Raw genomic sequence first — 21,025 nt, 5'->3', positions numbered from 1 at the left:
TCCAAAGAGTCTGCCATCTGGCGCTGCCATGTTTCTAATGCAGACCAGAATGGACAAACTAACGGACACTGAATTATTTAATAATATATATGTTTTTTGTTTTACAAGTATTGATCATTCTAAAGAGATCTCTTCCTGTCTGAAGGCCACCATAGTTCTCTATCTGAAACCTCACCACTAGATGCAACTCAATCTCTCGCACCGTTCCTTTAACGAGAAAATTCACGAACAAATGCATTGTGGTGTTTGATGGCACCGTCTCGAGGTGCAATTCACAAAAGTAATGGCGTTTATGACATTACATAGCATGTTGTAACATAAATATTACAACACGGCCATAAGGTTTGGCAGCTGAGTGCAATTTGTTATTTCTGCGTCTGGTTACAATTAACCATGTGGCAAAGTATCAATGTTGCAGTGGTAGGCCGTACAATGGCAGAGAAAAAAGAAAAATGCCATTTTCCAACCCCGACCTACAGGTCATGACTGAAGAGGTGCAGAGGCATTGCTTAAAACTGCAGGCAGGGAATTTAGTCATGACAGAGAGATAGTGGGGGTTAATATCCAAGTCTGTCAGTGCGGTTGATGTTTTCAAACACTAACCTCCAGACTGTGAAAGAAGATGGCGTGATTTGATTCAGACTCTGGTCGTGTCTTCATGTGGCTATATGACTATTTACGCTGATCGTTAGGAATTGGACTGCTTTTGCCAAGGCTCATCAAACCCAGTTCAATACATGCATATAGCACAGGAGCACCGGGATGCTATTTGCTCGGCAGTGCAGTCATGGTTGCACTTCACTCTTTGAGGGTGGAACATTAGCTGCTCTGTGAGAGAGTATTTAGGCAAATCAAAGCTTTGAGCTATACACTAATTAGAGCCCAATGACAAAGCCAGCAGGCTGATGTTTAACGTTGACCGTCAACACTGTTCATAATCATGCTCATGCCAATAGAGCATGAAGAAAAACTTCTGAAAGAAAGGAGGCCAAAGGAAGAAGAGAGCGACGAGGACGGGTCACGAAAGGAGAAAGAATAATATCTCACCGTCTATTTTAGATGTGTGTGTGTGTGTGTGTGTGTGTGTGTGTGTGTGTGTGTGTGTGTGTGTGTGTGTGTGTGTGTGTGTGTGTGTGTGTGTCAGACAGTGACAGTTGAGCGAACAGTGACATACCAGGTTGGCAGAGATATTTTAGTAACTAGGCCGAGAGAGAGACAGAGAGAGGGAGAGAGAGGGAGAGAGGGAGAAAGAAAGAAAGAGAGAGGGAGAGAGATGGAGAGAGAGAAACACAAAGGCAGAAAAGATGAAGAGATCGTTTAGAAGATCCCCTCGGTCCCTTCATCACATTTCTTCACCTCCTCCCCCTCCTCTTCCAGCTGATTGACAGCGCCCCCTCCTCCCCCACCCAGCGCACTTTGATTGACAGGACTCCCCAGACTGAAGCTCTTATCCCCTGAAACAAACCCTGCTCTGCTCCTCCTTACCTTCTTTCTCTCCTCTGTCTGCCAGGACAAGCATACTCCCTCTCTTCACCCTCTCCCTCGCCTCAGCCGTCTCCTGCGCCCCCTTTCTTTCTTTTACTCCCTGTAAATGCTTTCTTATCATGTTCACCTCTTTCTATCATTTTTCCAGTTCCTTCCTCATTCCTCTCTTTTCCATCATGTCTTCCTCAAGCTGTAACCCCTCTTAACCCTATAGATTACGCACACACAAACGCACACATACACACACACACACACGCAGGCGCGCGCACAGGGAACCCCTTAAACCCCTCAGGCTTATGTGGGCCCCTTTAGACTTTGGGAGCACACACACTGGTACTCATAGCCCCCCCCATCCCCGTCCCTCCACACACACATACACAAACCGCCTTCCTCAAGCCTTGACACTGATCTAAGCCGTGAGCGCATACTGCCTGAGACTATAACCCCCTGAAACTACACACACACAGACATGCACACACACACGCACACACAGCCTGAGCCTATTAAGCCAATTGTAGAAGTCTAAACAGGCAGCGAACTGAGCAGTGAGGTAGGTAACCCCTCAGGGCCACAGAGAGAGTAAAACAGAGTCAAAGAAGGAAAGGAGAGAGAGAGCGAGGGGTGGATGAGCAAGGAAAGGAAAGAGGAGGAAAGAGTAGTGAGGAAAGGGGAAAGTGGAAGTGTAGGATTAGAAAGAAATAGAAAAAGAGGAGCTGAAGATGTTGCGACAGGAGATAGCAGTAGGACAAACTAAATGGCAGCCACACACACAGACACACAGACACACACACACACACACACACACACAAACACAAGCAAGAGGAGGAGAGGTGGATGTGGCTCTTTAGGAGTCAAGCAGGCGTATGATAGGATATCGTTGCATGTCGTTAACCCTATATTAACCCCGCGAGGCAGCGGGACACTCACTGCACTACAACATGGATTAACTGGGCCACACACACTCTCACACATATATACATACAAACACACACACACACACACACACACACACAGGCACGGTGAGCTTGCTGTCAGTCACATGCGCACGCACACACACACACACAGACACACACACACTGATATCCTCACTGACACCATGCAATGAGCTGTCAATCACAAACACTCTTTTCTTCATTTATTCCATATTGTACTCAAGTGGTGAAATTTGTTAAAGCAAGATTATAACTGGCAGCAGAATTGTTGATTTGATGTCACAGTTCAATTCTTTTCTTAACTTCATGTATGTTCTTTTGAGAAAAGGATTGTTGAGACGACATGCTGATGGGAAAGGCAGCATTATGGCGACCTAAAGAAAAATCTGAACTGGTTTTATTAGTTCTCAGTGTTTACTCCACATCATGTGTTTCCTCCAAATATTCGCCTTTTTTTAAACATCCAATGGGAGTCTTTAGTGCATCGTTTAGAAAGTGATCCCTCACAGGCTTCCCAGCTAAGTATCAAACCACAAGCAGAAGTCGATGCAATGCAGTGCAGAGCAACTGGTTTCTGTTTCCTGATCCGATCTCTGGTGCTAAACATTGTTTTTAATCCAGAGGTGGGTAACTCCTCTCCTACAGCTGTTCAGTGATTGGCAATTTGGTTGAATTTAGGGGTCAATCGGGAGAGACAAGCTATGATGTTATACATAAACTGCACATGGCTTGTAAACAACAGCAAGTCTGTTCATTTTGTCTGTGATTCCCCTAAAAAAATCCCAAAAACTAAAATGGCATAAAGGGATGCTACATGTGAATTCAGTTGGCCTTTGGCTGTTTACAAGCATTGACAGACAAAGCTGTTATTTTGACTTAGTATCTCTCTCCACATCGGGCTGCAGACTTCCAGATGTTGAACTGAGTGGCTGTGAACCTCTGCGGACCGGGATGTGTGAAGGGTGGGGGGCTACAGGAAGTATCCCACGGTATCCAGGGTAACCTTGACATTCCATCCTGACCAAGTTCCCTGACAATCTCCCACAATTCACTCCGATCCTCTTCTCCAGCCATAAAACACACACACACACACACACACACACACACACACACACACACACACACACACACACACACACATATACACACACACACACACACACATCAAAGCTCCAGACAGTCCAGTAATACACATATTATGATAATATATGTATTATTTTGTCACTTTGTGTCTAATATATCACTTATTCAGTCAGCGGCCCAACCCAAGTCACATCATAACACCCCCCCCCCCTCCACACACACACACACACACACACACAGACCATAAAGGAAAATATATAATGGCGTGTAAGAGGAGATGTCTGAGATACGACCAAAAACAGAACTGTGGTGAAAGATAATGTCCTGCAAACACACACACACACACACACACACACACACACACACACACACACACACACACACACACACACACACACACACACACACACACACACACACATAAATGACAGACATGTGTAGCTGTCGAAGATAGGGATTATATATAATAATTATACACATTGACAGAAAAAAATCACAGGAGGCAGTTAGAACTACTGTCACATATCTTGGTATCATCAGATTTGATAAAATACATGAAACACTCATTTATATAATATTCTACTTTATAAGAAAGTACATGAAAGTGTTACGCTATCTAAAACATGTGTTTCCTTTGTTTGTTTTCATGGGAGACAAAACAAAAACACTGCTACACATATGATGCCAGCTGTCAAAACTGTCCTCAATATTTATCTTCGGGTCAAAAGCATGTCCCTCTTCCCCTCAAATAATCAGGTGGAAGGTATAAAGTATATAGTGTATATAGTACACCGGTAGGAATTTTCACTACACCGTGCTGACCTGTGGAGCCTAAATATCAACGTTTTATAAAAAACAAGAATACCTTAAATATACTGCTACTGTCCGCGCTTCAAACTTACACCCCAATATAACTTTTAAGCTGCACGGCGCTACAGACAGGTATGTGTAGTTTGTAGCAGCCAGTGATGAAGTGAGAAAAGATTGGCGATACTATGATGCCCAATCTTTACTGTTTGAGGCCCTGCTATAAAAGGATCCTCACGTGTTAATCTTTCAAACACGCGCAGACATGTACATGCAGAGAAACCTGCTCACACAGGGTTAAAACAACTGCCAAGAAGAAATCTGATTAAAATGAGGTTGGATCTCATTTCAGTTTTTTCTCTGTCACTTTTTTCTTTGCTCATGACCCATTTTTCTGTGCTGTTGCAAAAGAGACAGAGACTGAAAGAGGAGGGGGAGTGCGGGGATGAGGGAGGGATAACTTCAGTCCTCCACCTCGACATGAAGGGAGATAAAAACAGACAGACAGGTAGGAGAGAAAAAGTGGCAGTAAAAACGACAGACAGCTTCTGCTAGTAAACAGCTCTGTATTTTGCATTGCGGAGAGGAAACACACACACACGTCTGAGCATTGTTTGTTCATTCAAGTCGGAAGATGTGCGTGTGTGCGTGTGTGTGTATGTGTGTGTGTGTGTGTGTGTCCAGATCTGCCTGATATGTAACTGAGCACCTGATGTCCCCTCTGCACAGGTCAATGACTAAATTACTGAAGTTCAAATGAAAATAAAGTGTGTGTTTGTGGGGACATTTAGTTCCTGCTACTTTCAGCGACTTGCCACCACTAATGAGTCCGGCTGTTTGACTCGTAAACGCAAAGCAGTCAATCTCAAAAGTTTCAATCTTCCTTCCATCAGAAGTCATTGATTCTATCTGAGGAGCGTCTATTTCAGGAGTGACAGCAGATCATCTAAACACAAACATCCCGTCACACGCCGCCATTCAAACAGGTCAACGCAGTCCATCAACCGGGATGTGTGTGTGTGTACGTGTGTATGTACATGTGTGTGTGTGTGTATCTGTGTGTGTGTGTGTGTAGGAGAGACAAAGATAGAGCCGGAGTGAGAGACAGTACCTGTCGATGATAACAGGGTCTGAGGGTGTCTCATTACGGTTTCCGCAGCTCTTCTTGTCACAGCACCGGCTACGAGAAGAGAAGACAGCAGACGCAGACGCAGTGAGAAAAAAAAGTGAGAAAAAGTCAGACACAGGAACACACAGTACTTCATACATTAGTTCAAATTTAGACGTCTAAATGGGAGTGTTACAGCAAATCATGTGCTTTGTCTGTACTGAGCGTTGTCTGAACCCAACACCCAATTCACGCAAATTGATCAAATCTGTCAAAAAAAAAAATAGTTTTAGAGAAAGTCTAGCAGCTCTACACTGACAAGATTTATATGACATGGAAAGTGGATCTGAAAGATTCACACCGAGGTTTTAGGTAGGTTGTCTGCTGCTGAGCTCAGCTGTGTCGCGAAGCCATGTTGCTCCAAAGAAAAACTGCACAATCGGCTGTTTCAGGAAGTGCCCGAAAATGACATTAACATTCATGTGACAAAGCCCTCCAGCAGCTATGACTATGACTATTGTCCTTCTTTGTGGTTCGGCCACGTTGGTTACTTGTTGAATTTCCTTTTGAGGTAGGACTTCCCCTCCTTCATGACTGTACTGACACTTGATTTTCGACGCATCGCCATTCTCTGGAACGATTATGTCTCGATGCAGAAAACTCAAGAAATCGGAAATTTCAAAACTCAATTCTCCAAGTTCTGATCGCCTGTAACAATTCTGTGACACCCCGCTGTCTGTTCCTTACGGCTGCCCCTGAACGCAACATGCGTAATACACCGGCGTCTTATTTAGGTTCATGTTTAAATAGCAGCAGAGTTTTGGTGAGGGTGGCTGAGCTTGAGCAACAGAATACGGATACAATCCGACGTTCACCCTCCGGCTTTAAAGCTAACGAGAACCAGAGCTTTCGCGCTTTCTTGCACACTTTGGAACCGAAATACAGCATTGAGCTCCACGTTTATGCAGACACAGCGATACACAAGAACCAAACCAAAGCTACAGTCATGGAGCCACTGAGCAAAGCAGAACTGACGGTAGGAGCAACGCCGTGCGGACATCCGCCGCTACGGAATCGCGTGTGATCGTAAACACGCACTTTATTGTCGTGTGTCTAGTTTTATCACAGTGTTCCAGAAAGGGTTCATTTTGTGTGAGACTTGAATGCTTAGTGGCTACAACAGGGGGATTTGTTTGAAGAGAGGTACATGTTTTTATTTTGCAAATAAGGGCAGCTTGTTATGTCAAATGACTCAGAACCTGTTGTGTTTTTACTACGAGGAGGCTGCGACAGGCCGCTTTTGGTTCTTTTCTTGTCGGATCTCTTGTTGTAACCCTCCAATTGACACATGTCTTCTATTTATGACTAATATTGAATGAATACGACATAATTAAAGAAAATGCCTCTGTTTTTTTCTTTATTATAAATCATTGCAAATGTGCACTGTTTTTAAAATAGCAGATGGTCACAGTGAGAAAAGAAATTGTGTAACAGAAAAATGTTGATGCATCAATAAGAATCAATAATCGTCTTATAAATCGCATCAAACACCTTTGAATTGGAATAGAATCGTGAGGAGCCCAGAGATTCCCACCTCACACACAGGTGAGGAGGAGGAGGGTGGAGAGAATTGAAGAGGCCTGAGGCTCAGAAGAGGAGGAGAGGGTGGGATGCGCACACACACACACGCACACACACACACACACACACACACATGCACGCACAAGCACACTCAAATAAAAAAAAGAAAAGTGGCATGCGATCCAAAATTCACACATATGTACTGGTAGTCTGTCAAAGCTTTCTTGCGTTCATCAATTATGAATAAAGGTGTAAGCAGGAGGGGAAGCATAAAGCCGGGGGGTGGGGTGAGGGGGGGGAGGGGTGAAGATGAAGAGTGAAAGGATGAGCGTGGGAGGGAAAGCTAAAACAAGAGAGTTAGAGCGAGGGGAGGGTTAGGGAGAGGTTTGGGTGGGTAGAAGAGGAAGGGGAGACATCTCAGGTTTCCCACCGTCACAGATGGCAGAGGTGGAAAGAAAGAGACTGATACGTTACACCTTACACATTGTCTCCTATCTGCTGCTCTGCCTCTCTTTCTGCTCTCCCTGTCATTCCCTTTCTGCTGCTCTATGAACTGGGTCAGTACGCGGCCCCAGCACCGGCACCAGCGAGCGGTTAGACAGGACGAATGGGGGAATGGGGAGCACGGGAGAAGAGGAACGCTAAGCCTGAGGAGGGAGGGCTAGGAGGGAAGGGAATGATATGTGAGGGTGAGGAGGGGGGGTGGGGGGGTGGTAGATGAGATGGGGAGATTAAAGGAGGACAGTAGAGGAAGAGGAGACGGGAGCAGAGTGGAAGATGTTATAAATGGAGTTGTGGTGGGAAGGAAAACGAGGGGTGGGACAGGGGTAATGTAGCACTTATTGCTGTGGATCCTGGTGATCTAATCATCTGCTCTCTCCCCCTAAATCTCCCCCTTCTCTTTACGCATACACGCACGCACGCACGCGCGTGCACACACACACACACACACACACACACACACACACACACACTTGTATACAATAGAGTCTCAATAATGATTTGGAGATGCCATTTTCAGCAGTTGTATTTGTGAAGATGTCTGCAATTTGGTTCAGGTAAGGCAACTGAAAGAATTGGTCATTTAAACAATTTGTGGATCAATAAAAAAAGGTTGCAGAGTCTCAAATGTGAGAATTGCTTACATTTCCTTTTTTCTGTTTGGTGCAGATTAAACATCTTTAATAAGCCATTTGAAGACGTTTTTTTTGGGGGCTCTTGGAACCATTTTCTGATATTATATTAGAAAAGTTTCACAGGAAACCAAATGTGTCAGCAGCTGATTTGATGAACAAAATATCAAATATATTTCCATTTGACAGAGCGGAAAAACCTTCTCTTTGAATATCTCTCTCAGTGTCAACGTCATGTAGCTTCAATAAAGAGCTGGAACAATCTGCTATACAGAAAGTACAGTAAGATAGAGTGAACAGTGACAACTCCTACAAAGAGATGCATTCAAACAGAATACATCTATTGTCCATAACGGAGTGAAACCTTTCACGTATTTCTGCCGGAGCTTAACTAGGTTTGCAACGCAGGTCTGTGTGTTGGCAGATTGGAGCATATGGCTAATAGCACCACCATGACAATGAGCCACACTGATTAATGGACGCCCTGAGCTCTTTGTGTGTGTGTGTGTTTTCTACATTGCGTGTTGTGTGTGAGGCCCCTGCTGCAAAATCAGCATGTGAGAACACGAGGCAACAGCCGTAACTTTGACCTCAGCGGCTACTGCAGACAAGAAAGTGTTTTCACTCGCTGCAGAAGTCCTTTCTGCAGCGCTGCTGCGCCGTTGCTCCCCCAGAGGATGTGTTATTAGAGGCCTCTCTACTGTACAAGTTCATACTGTACATGTGAGTCTGAACAGTTTATTCATGTCCACAATGCATTCCCCACATGATGAACAACAATAACTTACGATAAAATCTGTATTTATTTATAAATTCCTGGTAAATCAAATCAGGTCCAAAGGGTTTTCCACAAAGCTGTGCAGCGGAGCTGACTGACGATTATTCAGTGAGCTATAGAATAAAATATTATTGTGCCTGATTTCACGGCTAAAATCCCTGCTCGTGCATATAGATGAACTCCAATTTATATTGTTACGGTTAAAGTTGTTCAGTGACAAGGTCAGGGAACAAGAACAACTTAATTCATGTGCTAAATTTGAATTTTTATAACTGTGGTTTCATGAGGGAGCGTGCATATGCATACTGCTTTGTATATATGCGTGTGTGTGTGCGTGTGTGTGTGTGTGTAGGTGTGTGTGTGAGAGAGAGAGAGAGAGGGACCCTGCCTATATTTTATAGTCACAATGTGGAGGAAGGCCCATTTGTTAGCCATGAAACAACAGGAGGGTTCAGATTGACTAATGAGTTTCTCTGTGTCCTAATTAACCAGGCGTCACACACACACACACACACACACACACACACACACACACACACACACACAGCACAGCACACATGCATTCACACACACACATTTTCGCTTGTATAGGATAGCTTGGTAAAATGCCTCCATAAATAGATCTCTTTCCTACCAACCTACTTCTGAAGAAATTCATCTTTAGATTATAATTAAAGCAACGACTCTGAGAGCTAAAACTCATCTTCTTCAACGGATATGGCTCCACGCGTATGCGTACGTATGCGCCTGTATGTGTGGGGGGGTTAATGAGGGTGACAAAATAAGGAATGTATTGAGTGCAGAGAGTTGATTGGTGAGAACTTTCTGCAGACGAACAAAGTATGTTGCAGAAGGAAAGGGGAGGGGAGCGGAGAGGAGAGAGGATGGAAGACAAAGTCAAACCTGGAACGATGGTTTGAAGATAGTTTAGAGGGGAGCAAGATTTGGGAAGAATAAATAGTTTTGATGCAGCCTTTCTCACCTGCACATGATCTCATGTGTCAGCAGCACTCTGCACATCTCTGGGTTCTTGTCTTGGCCTTCATAAATAATTGCCTGTTAAGAGAGACACAGAAAGAAAACACAGTGTGAGCTCACTGACAACAAAACTGAACAAGCACAAAGCTCAAATCCAGCAAATAGTCAACAGGGAGTTGGCTTCATGTCTCAGTCGATTAGTCAAATAATAGCTTGTTCAGGTCGGAGTCCACTAACATTTCTTTGGGCATTTATTAATTTTGTATGCTTTTTTATGCTGAAATACTTATTTCCAAGACATTTATGAGCACCTTTTTTGGAAAACACAAGATGTAAAAGTGTTTTTGTGAGATTTGTTGTGGAGAAACTTTTTACAGATCAAATGAGTGTCAGTCGACTAAGAATGTATTTGGTCGAGGATAGCCTCTGTTGTGTGCGTATTTTATCACAGAAGACAAATAATTCAGCTCTAGGAACAATAATAAGTATTGTATGTACCAGGATACCTCTGTTCAATTATTGTTTATCAAATGTTACTCAAACAGAAGTAAATGATACCTTTGTTTGGACTTTTTAACTGTGAACTCTGATCTGAGAGAGTAGAAATGGCAAAATGTTGCATGTGGGATTAATTTATAATAAAAACAGTGTTTAAGATCATTATAATAAAGGAACTCAGCATCAACAGTTTGGCTCAATGGTGAGTTTTCAATGGAGCTCTATAACACAGAGGAATAAGTAAGTTTGTGCCTTGGATGAACAGACAATGCTTGTTAAGATCAATTGATTGTTGATTTTGATCTTTCATGGACATTGTTGACAACAAGAAGAAGAAAAAAACATCAATAACCATATCCTTCAAGTTCTTATTATGAAAACCTTCAAATCCTAATTTGCAAAATTCAGACGGAAGACAATTTGAGGCCACAAAGCATTGCTATTCAGAGCCTCCAATGGATGCCAGTCATTGTCTGCGTCAGTGCATGGATGCATAAAAACATATTTGCATGTTTTCAGATCGCTGCACTCTACATCTACCAAACTGATGAGCGGAGAAGACAATATTTTGCAGCTGTGGGAAAACACAACGCTGATGACAAACTGGGAGGAGTTAGATTAATTTCATGCTGTAGCTGCGGTGCAGCCTGCATATGTTTTCTTTTATCGGGGGGTGCTGTGGGTAACAGGTTAGTTCCCACATCACCTCAAAGAGCATGTAGTTCAGCGGTGACACCTCTTCTTCAAACACAAACCCTTTGTCTCTGCACTGGGAGTATGTCACTCCCCCCACGAACACGTTTTAGAAAATCCCCAAAACACAACAAGAACAATATCCCCTCTGTTCACACGCTACTCAGGCCTAATATTAAAAAGCAGTACGTTGTATATTCACAGAGCTACGGCCACAGTTTCTGCTTGTCATGAGGCAGTTCAGCTGTGGCTTTACCTTCTTCCGTTATACAATCTTCCTGCTTCTTGTCTAAAGCTCGGAATAAAGCGAAAGCACAAGTCGCACACCACTAAGCTATCTATCAATCAATACACACGCCCCGCCTGTCTTTGGTCTATTCCAGTCTGTTTGATCTGTCGTTCCAAACTCCAGCAAGTCTTACCGAGTGACAAGTTCACTTCTCTCAGGGAGCGGTGGAGAATTTCACTGTCCTTTCTGATCGTCTTCAGCTGAAGGTACAGACTACCTGATGCCGTCAACTGAACACGAGTTTGAGCTTCAATTGAAGGTCATTTAGCCAAGTGAACGCTGAACAAGGTGTGCTGCAGATCAGGGATGACCCACATTCTACTTTCACCAGTCAAGACTCAACAAGCAATGTCCTCAACTGAATTTATTTATTCTACAAAATAAATATGGTTTGGCCACAATCAGTTTTCCTTATTAAGTAAACATCAAACATTAGTCATTGGATAAGTGACTGTCTTGTCTTTATTTCTAACTATTTGATCAATACATGCATCACCGCAAACTGAAATGCAGAAATGCCTCTGATTGATGCACAGCCATTTCAATTGACATACACACACAAATACTCTGAACATATCTCATTGTAAATTTGAAATCAATAATCTTGACATTTCATCCTAAATTGTGAACCCGTTGGTAACGTATGTTTGAAAATCAACATAAAGATGATTCATTAATCATCCTTTTGACATTTAATGTGGTTGAAATGTGCATGTGATGAATCGATGGTGCTGGAGTTGTGTATTCACAGCCGCGTACAACGACAGCTGTTCTTACTCTTCTATCATGTTTGAGTCCTCGGAGAGTTTCCTGTTTCCTGGTCCTCTTCGTCTGGTATAACAATCACATGAACATTATCTCCGTCACTTTACTCATCACAGATCTCCTTAACTCCTCATGCCGAGCTTTAAACATACACACTGCCGCCGCGCAGTAACATTAGCTGCTTCTACACTGAAACAGGTGCTCGCCAGCATGCTAAGATCACCGTTATGCTAACATCGCCAGCATGCTAACATCGCCAACATGTTAATCGCGATTAGATAATATGTCCGTCAATACGGTATAGTTTGCATCCACCAACGTAATTGGGCATAACCGGGCTAACTTACTCTCCGGCAGTCTACAACTGTTTCCTCTCCTCACTAACGTTCCCCATGGCTTCACTCTCCAGGGTTGACTTCCCGCTCCTCTACCTTTCCGAAAGGGCCGACCGAGTTGCTAAAAATAGTATGCCTGATGTTTCTTTACTGTCCCAGAATTGCCCACAGATCTGTGTATCCCATTTTAAAAGACTACAAAGTAGGAGTATTCATTTGAAATCTAACTTAGTAAAAAATGTTGCCTGTGTTTAAGCTCGGGCTGCCCCACCAGGGGCCCCGGGGTGAGCATGTTCCGCATGGGGCCCCAGCATGAGCCAAGATGTAGGCTGAACCCCTCATTTGTAGAAAATGCAACCCAACGTGGTCCTCAGGAACTAGCTTGGAGCTTTGCTGCATTAATGGCGAGCAGCGACAGCGGCTGTACAGACTAAGGGGCCCTATTACAATATTGTTGTAGCCTAAAGCATTTCATACTAATAGCTCGTTGTCCCCTGGACCCTCTGTGTTTTCTGGAATTGGCGCCCCCATTTGTTTCAGGTCTTGGGGCCCCTATCAGTTACAATTTCCCATGCAAGTGCATATATTACACATGCAAAAAAACTCTTCAGGAAATGTATCCACGCATGAAGTTTGAGCCTGAAGGGCTCCTGGCGGTCCAGGACTCCGGGACTGTACAGTCAATGCAGGCCTGCCAGTTCTCCGAAGGGAGCTGTAGCTCATCAATCCAGAGAGCAAAATGAACTATTCATTCTGAAAACATGTCAACTGATCGTGGCTGAAGCAAATAAGCTCCTGTTAACACACACACACAACTCATTTTGATCCAGCAGTCATGCAAAACTGTTTCTTTAATCCCGCTCCATCAAAAATGAAACAGAAATATTTGTGGCTTAATGAAAGCAAATCTGAGCATGTGAACTGTGGGGAAAGATAGAACAGACGTAATCTGAAGAATAAATGTGTGTTATAAGCCACAGTTCTGTCTATGATTAGACCTGCTCATTGTGCCATGGGAAAAGAGTGGGCCAGGCAGCGTCCTCTGGACTAACATGCATCAATGCCATCTCAACCTCTATCGTCTCCTTTCTTTTATGCACTTTTGCTCTTTTGTTCTCTTGCGCTCACACACACACGCTCACACACACACACGCTCACACACACACACACACACACACACACACACACACACACACACACACACACACACACACGCACACATTTATCTTTATGAACAGAATCAGGTCTGAAATAACTGAGCTTTCCTTCAAAATGCCAGAAGATAAATCGCTATATACCTTGTGGGTTTCTTAATTCTCTCACCTCTGCAAGAGACATTGACCGTAAAAAGAAATAAAGAAGAAGAAGAAGGATTCACACATTACCCATATTTTCTTTATCCCAGTTGAATGTAACTTTAGCAGGATAAAAGAAACAAGCAAATCCTCCCCTTTTGTGCAAGACCTTGACAAGTTTAAGATAATCTTTTAAGGTTTCCTTAACGCTGCTTGTGTAACATACTCTTCCATAGAGTTAAGGGATAAACTAAGTCAGCAGATCCTTTTTCCTTTTGCTGATACAGTCACTTCTTTCCCGTCTGACTGCGTGCTTTGTCTGATGTTGACCCGTCTCCCTCTGTGCCAGACCTGGGTCAACATGTCACAGTCCTTGCCTTGTTTGGATAAACACATTCTGCTTAAATACTATGGGATAAAAACAAATCCAAGAAACTAAAACCAACATCTGACATGTCTCATCCCACTTGGCCACCCTGTTCACCAACCTGAGACATCTGCAGCTCGAATCATGAACAAAACAACGCAGAATAAGTGAAAGATTACATTTAATCCACCTTCTGTGGCAGGCTCTTGTGTACCTGTGCAACTTCCTTTCACCATAACTTCTCCTTCCATCCTAGCCCATGTTTGTCTTCATCACACTGTCACCTCGCTCGCTCTGCTCTTGCCTTTCATCTGCTTTTCCCTCCTCTGCCTCGTCCCTCCCTCCCTCCGCCACACTAGGCCTTTCACACAGCATCTCTGCCGCTCTCTCCGGCACCTTTGAAGTAGCGTGACATGCGGCGTGTAAACAAGGAGCCGTTAAGCAGGGGAACACACTTCCTCCTGCGTTAGTGTCAGGTCGACTAGCGAGCTAGTGATCCGACAGGGCCGCAGTGACAGACGCTTTATTCTCCAGGACAGAGTCGAGATCAACCGGCGCTCAGCACTCTACTTTTGAAGCCTCGGCGCTCTCCTCCTCCTGCATTTAACACAATCAGTGCTGGCCCCTCTCGGCGATCACACACAGCAGGTAGACAGACAGAAATAGCAGAATAACAGAAATAGGTGGCGAACGTTGGAGAAGGCTTTACTTTACTGGCAGAAGAATCACAATTGGAACTGTGAAATAAACAGAATCTATTACATAAGTCGAACACAGCGGTACCCAGTAATAAAATCAATACTATTCAATGAAGAACAACATGCATTCTCCTGCTTGACAACACCGATTAACAACCAAAGCTACAAGTCACAGCTACAACAGAATCTCTCATTGATTGTGTAAAATGGGTTCCTGGGGTTCAATTTCCATACAAATCCACCTGTTTGGGGATTTTTTTTTAAATAGATAAATGCTATTGCTGCAACGAAACATAGACTCGGAAAACTGACCGGTCTATTCTCGTAGCTGCAGCCTCGGAGCGCCAAGCGTGCTTCCTGTCTGGACTAACTCAGTGAAGCACGCAGCTTGTGTCTCAGGTTAAGCGGTGGGACTGGATTCTTACATGAATATACTGTCATTGCGATTTGCACCAAGTTTTCTAACTTCTGGTTCAGAAGATGCTGTTTTGGTTTCAGATATCTCAAGGCCTGTTTTAGATATTCAGATATTCAAATGCTAACCTCAGCTATTGTTGTTTTCAGCTGAAAACAACAATAGCTGAGTTGTTGGGTAATGATGGAAGAATCCAGTTGGGAAATTGGTGGAACTATACTTGTTTTAGATCAAAATGTCTTTAACGGTAAAGTAATTTAAGATTGTGTGAGTGTATGTGTGTGTGTGTGTGTGTGTGTGTGTGTGTGCGTGTGTGAAGTTAGAGAGACAGTGGCCATGACATCACTGACCAACTAAGCCAACCACACGGCTGTTTTGGTTTGACCACCTGTTAATGTTCCATTCCTCTACCGCTGGGAATCACACAAAGACACACACAAACGCACAAATGTGCACACGCACACACTTGTGAGCACGCTTTATTGCTCCATGAGCAGTTTTGCTTAAGTGCCTCAACACACATATAGATACAGCACTAAATACCTGAGCTGTTTCCATTTGTTCATCTCTCCCTCTCGCTCATATATAAAACCTCCACTAACACACACGCACACGCAGACACGCACGCACACACGCACGCACACACACAGCTGCAGCACACACCTGCCTGCCTCAGCGTCTCGGAAAAATTACTTTTCCTTTTCAAATTGAAAATCTCTTTGTGTAGGCTAAAAAATGTAATAAAATATGCCATTTAATTTTTAAAGACAAAGCAGAGCACGCTGTATTTGTGTGTGAAAGTAGTAAGTGTGAGAGTGTGAGTGTGCGTGCATGTGTGTGGCTGGCTGTCACCCCACAAAGATGAAGCTTAACAGTGTTATTAGGGAACAGTGTGGTCCCTTTGGCCTGCCAGACACACACACACACACACACACACACACACACACACACACACACGCACACACACACACACAGTATGTGTTGCAGTGTGGCGGCAGCAATGTGAGACTAAGAGCCTGCAGTCAAATTAACAAGCGCTCAGTGCATAGCATGGCTTCTTGGCTCCTCATAACACACACACACACACACACACACACACACACACACACACAGTACTGTACTTCATAATGCATAACCCTAATTGTAACCTCAACCCTCACACGGGCCTTCAAAGTTGTGTCCGAATGTGCGGACCGGTCGAGATATCCTCACTTTCCAAAAATGTCCTCACTCTCAGGGTCTAAAACTGAAATTGATTCTTATAAAGAGATATGTACAAGTATGTACGGCGTGCACTAACCATTTACCTGAGGAATCTCTCTCTCTCATATAAACAAAAACACAAACATTAACGGAGGAATCAGAGCGGATCAGAAAATGCTTGCTACTCTGCAAACCAAATCCCAGAGGTGCTGTTATATCTTTCCACTTCCTACTGAGCGGCAGAATTACGCCCGTTTCTTAACACCCACTCGCTGCCTCTTCGCTCTAATCACAGCGAGAGAAGTACAGGCAAGAAAAGGCCTGAAGCCATGTCGTATGTGTGTGTGTGTGTGCCCCCACCCACATACACTGTGGAAACACCCACCCACAGACGCACACACACAGAAACATGCGTTTTTATGTGTGCAAGTACATGCAGATATAGAGGCAGGCGGCAGAGTACAAGCGGATCAATGGAGCAGCTCATTGTCGGAGAGGTAACAGGAGAGGTGACAGACCTCAGTGCGTGTGTGTGTGTGTGTGTGTGTGTGTGTGTGTGTGTGTTTTCACCTGTTTGGTCATGGAGTCTATGAGTCGAACATAAAAGTCCTGTTCTGTTCTGATGCCTGTTGGGAGACAGAAGAAAAGAGAAAATCTTAAACTAGAATTTGACAAGCAGAGCAACAGACAAAGCAACAAAATATGTCGAACTAATTTAACGTAAAACAGTGATAGACTCCTTTCTGACTCAACAAGCAGCTCCTCAATTATAAGGGTCGCAAGAAGATTGCAAAAATATTTCTCACACAAATTTCAATGTTTTATCTATTTTTTGGACTTGATTTCAAATCTTGATAATTATTTGGATTTCATGATTTAGGCCTGAAAATTACTTGAGGGAAATACATGTTTCTCAGCGGCAGTGTTTTATTTCCTGTAGAGTCAATTTTAGATACCTCCAAATCACATTTGCCTCAAAGGCCTTTGCAGTTTGGACAACATACGATCCCTAAAACCCTCCATGTGATTCATTCACCCAGAACTTACACGCCAATTAATGGTTGCTCCTGTTGTTCAGAGTCCACTTAGTCAATATCACTGATAAAGGCTTAGTATGTGCAACTTACTTGCAATGTGCATTTTCACATGCAAATTAAATTCAAATCGATAAATCACAAATAGTAGATAGAGTCGCTGCATGCCTTCCTCTTGGAGGAAGAGGAGTAGTTTCCCTGCAGCTGCAGACTGAGCTGATAGGCCTGAAGACCACAGCAGCTTCCACCACAACAATCAAGCAGCCCCTTCAGACTGGACCAACTCCTTTAGGCATGGTGACACTGATGAAGCCATCGAGCTGCTGTAAGTCACACACAACAGCTGCTCTGAAGTTGTAACATTAATCCAGATATTGATCAAATTGCACAATTGTGAAACACTACACTGCAGTTTCCGAGACAACTCCTTCTGGTCGCCTGTTGGCCCTCTGCTGCACATTTTTACATATTAAATCGAAAGAGTCAGCGGGTTCCTGTGTAGATCCTGTGTATATTGTTGCAGTGGACAACAGGCAATCATGCAGATTTGGTCTGATTTATTGTCAATAACTTTGTGTGTGTGTGTGTGTGTGTGTATGTGTGTGTGTGTGTGTGTGTGTGTGTGTGTGTGTGTTCCTCACTCACCGTTACTGTAAAGAAGCTGCAGCCGGTAATGAATCCCGTTATTGGTCTTCTCTCCGCTCGTCTCCTTCACACACAACACACACACACACACACACACACACAACATCGTTTATTGAAATGTTTCGGTTTAAAAAAAAAAAAAAAGCACATCTCTGAACATGCACGCTCGTGAAGTGTACTCACAAGTTATTGAATTATTTACGCCGGTCACACGTTAAATAAACGTGATTTATGTTCACAGCAGACGTATTAAAGCATGGCAGCCCTGTAATTTACCCACGTGTAATCATGCTGTTATTGTGGCTTTTTAATTCCTGTGTAATTACCGGTAATGTTTGGAGGGCAAATAAATCCTGCACTGAATTCTCCCACTGCTTTCCAGCTCATTTAAATGGTGTCATAATTGATGAGGAGACCGGTTGCCCCGCCGTTGTTCATATAGAGCAAGTGCTTGAATGCAGCAGTAAATTCAAATAAGTTAAAATCTCGGAGGTTGTTTTCATATTGTTCAAATATCCCAAATGGATCGAAGAAAGTTTTTGAGTCACAGTATGTTTTTTATATTATTTCATCTGTGTCCAATGTTATCCTAAATATTACAAATAATAACCATAATAATAATAATACAAATATTAATGCATTACAAATACAACAAATATGATAAGTTACTGTATAGCCTAAATATTTAAATGTGACGGAAAAAAATGTACATCAGTAATATCAAACAGCACAATGAAATAATCTGGCCTTTAGAAAACCTCGTAGATGTTAATATCTTCCAGAAGATTAAATAATAATAATCGGAACAGCGCGAGTTTCTCCACCGACCTTCTCTTTCTCGATGAAGCCCAGAAAGTTGGTCCTCTCGATCTCCACCGGCTGACCCTGCCGGTCGTACAGAGCCAGGACGAAGTGGAAGAAGTTGGACTTGCGCAGGTTTGAGGGCGGCTGCTTCTCAAAGTGAGCCCGGGCCAGACCCACTCCACTGCGGACACACATGCGCGGAGCAGTCGGTGTTAGGTGCTGTAAAGTTTTGACTTCGTAAAAAGGTACACAAAAAATAAATAGAAACTATATGAAGTGAGTAAAGCCATGTTTTTATTTTCTTGATTTGACTATAAAGCTGCTCTGTTTATCGCGAAAAAAACAAAACCCATATGCAGTATTTTCTGAATTTTTTTTAAATACATATGTATAATATAAAATTGGAAGCTGTTTTTAACCTGAGACGAGAGGTCATTATTTGTCCACTTTCTCTGAATCATCCAATCGAATATATGAGTTTTGAAAAGAGTGAAGGTGGACAGATTTATTTGTCTCTCTCATCATTTTAAATTGACCTATAATGGTGTATCCATCCCTTTGCCTTCATGCTCGTTAAACCTCAGCCAATAATGTAAAGAATTAAGGAACACGTTGCATGAGCATAACAATCTGGAGCAGAAACACATGTTGCCATTAACTGTTTACCGTCTTAAAATTAAACAGGGTATTCAATGTGTTGAGGATTTGTACAACTGGATACAGATTCTGAATTTCCCAAACTATCCTAAAAAAAAAACCTAAAAAAAACTGTTAAATCCAAATCTCCTCCTCTGGACCTCAACACAGCCTCGTGTCCTGCTCGGGCGGCTGTGGGGTCCTGACAGAAAGAAGAAGAAAAAAAAGCAACCAGGTTGTTTTGGGTAAATGAAGGCGGGTGGCCGGCCGGCAGCACGCCTCCTCCACCCGGGTCGCGCTCACCTTTGGGCGGCCGTGTTGGCGTCCAGCACGCCGCCCCCCTGCATCCAGCTCCGGACAGTGTTCATGCCTCCCAGCGGCTCCTCCTTCAAGCTGCTGCCGCTCCGCTGGATGCTCTCCTGGATCCCAAACATGAGCAAGCCCCCGTAGCTCGATGCCCGTCCTCCGGTGTCTCGGTCTCTCCCCGGCGGGATGTGCACTTGTTCGCCCGCGGATCCTTCACTCTGACTCAAGAGGCGCAACGTGGTTGCGCTCTTTGCTTGCGGCGGCCGCGCGCGCTTCGCCACAAGTCAAGCACTTTGACCTAGTATTCCTGTAATTCTGGTCCCCGTGAGAAAGTATGTGCTGAAACGGACTTACTGGGCTCCAAAATGTCCAAGACACGTGCGTAAATCAGCCAGAAGGACAGCGGGACGCGGACAGACCCGGCGGGAAAGGGTGTTTAAAAAGTCACTCCTGGTGCGCTTCGAGATCCGCAGTTCAAGCTGTCACACGGGGGAGGAAAAAAAGAAGAGATCAACTGGCACCCAGATGAGATGTCATCACTGTGTGGACCCTTGTTTCTTCCTCTTTTCTCACTTTTGCTTTCTCTTCTCCTCCCTCGGCGCAGCGGTGCGGGACGTGTTGGGGATCTGTGGTGTCCGGAGCGGCGCTGCTTCCTGCGGATGAGTCCCGAGCTCTCGCCTCTCCGCTCGCTCTCTGAGCAAATCGCTTTGTGACTCTTCCCAAAGGACTCTCTCTGAGAACCAAACACGGGCTTCTCCCGCCCCGGGGGAGGGAGGGAAGAAGAGGGGAGAGGAGAGGAGAGGGGAAGGGGGGCTAAGATGGGAAGGGAAAGAGAGGAGGGGACAGGACGGGAGGAGAGGAGAGGAGAGGAGAGGAGACGCCCCCAAACAAAGGCGAAAGCTGGAGTCAGGTCCGCCCCGCACGCAGCGGCGGCCGCGGAGCTCTCCTCTCCTCCTCTCCTCCTCTCCTCCTCCTCTCCTCTCCTATCCGGTAAAGGGAATAGGCGTCTCTGGAGATTAATTCCCGTGCGCACCACAACACTGACAATCGACCGGGAAAGTTTCTTTATGCCCATGCAGAGCAGTCGGCTGCAGACTCAGACTGGCGCTCGCGATGCTGGAGCGATAAATTGCTCAGTGGCACTTCAGCTGTGCCTG

General features: G+C 44.2%; 1 protein-coding gene across 1 annotated transcript in view; it reads right to left on the bottom strand.

The window, feature by feature from the left end:
• LOC137802581 (transcription factor COE1-like) overlaps positions 1-20,558 on the bottom strand; it is a 78,331-nt gene extending 57,773 nt beyond the window's left edge. Inside the window, exons 1-6 of the mRNA XM_068600553.1 lie at positions 19,866-20,558; positions 18,951-19,107; positions 18,123-18,186; positions 17,014-17,069; positions 9,890-9,963; positions 5,419-5,487 (exon numbers count right to left, since the gene is read on the bottom strand). Coding sequence (XP_068456654.1) covers positions 5,419-5,487; positions 9,890-9,963; positions 17,014-17,069; positions 18,123-18,186; positions 18,951-19,107; positions 19,866-19,996 — 551 coding nt within the window. The 5' untranslated portion in view covers positions 19,997-20,558. The remainder of the gene's footprint in view (positions 1-5,418; positions 5,488-9,889; positions 9,964-17,013; positions 17,070-18,122; positions 18,187-18,950; positions 19,108-19,865) is intronic.
• Positions 20,559-21,025: the final 467 nt, after the last annotated feature.

Source organism: Clinocottus analis, unplaced genomic scaffold (genome assembly GCF_023055335.1).
Source record: "Clinocottus analis isolate CAN_PGR_092001 unplaced genomic scaffold, fCliAna1.0.p SCAF_5, whole genome shotgun sequence".
In the NCBI taxonomy this organism is placed as follows: Eukaryota; Metazoa; Chordata; class Actinopteri; order Perciformes; family Cottidae; genus Clinocottus; species Clinocottus analis.
Note: the sequence above shows the minus strand (reverse complement) of the source record. Positions and strands in the feature narration are given on the sequence as shown.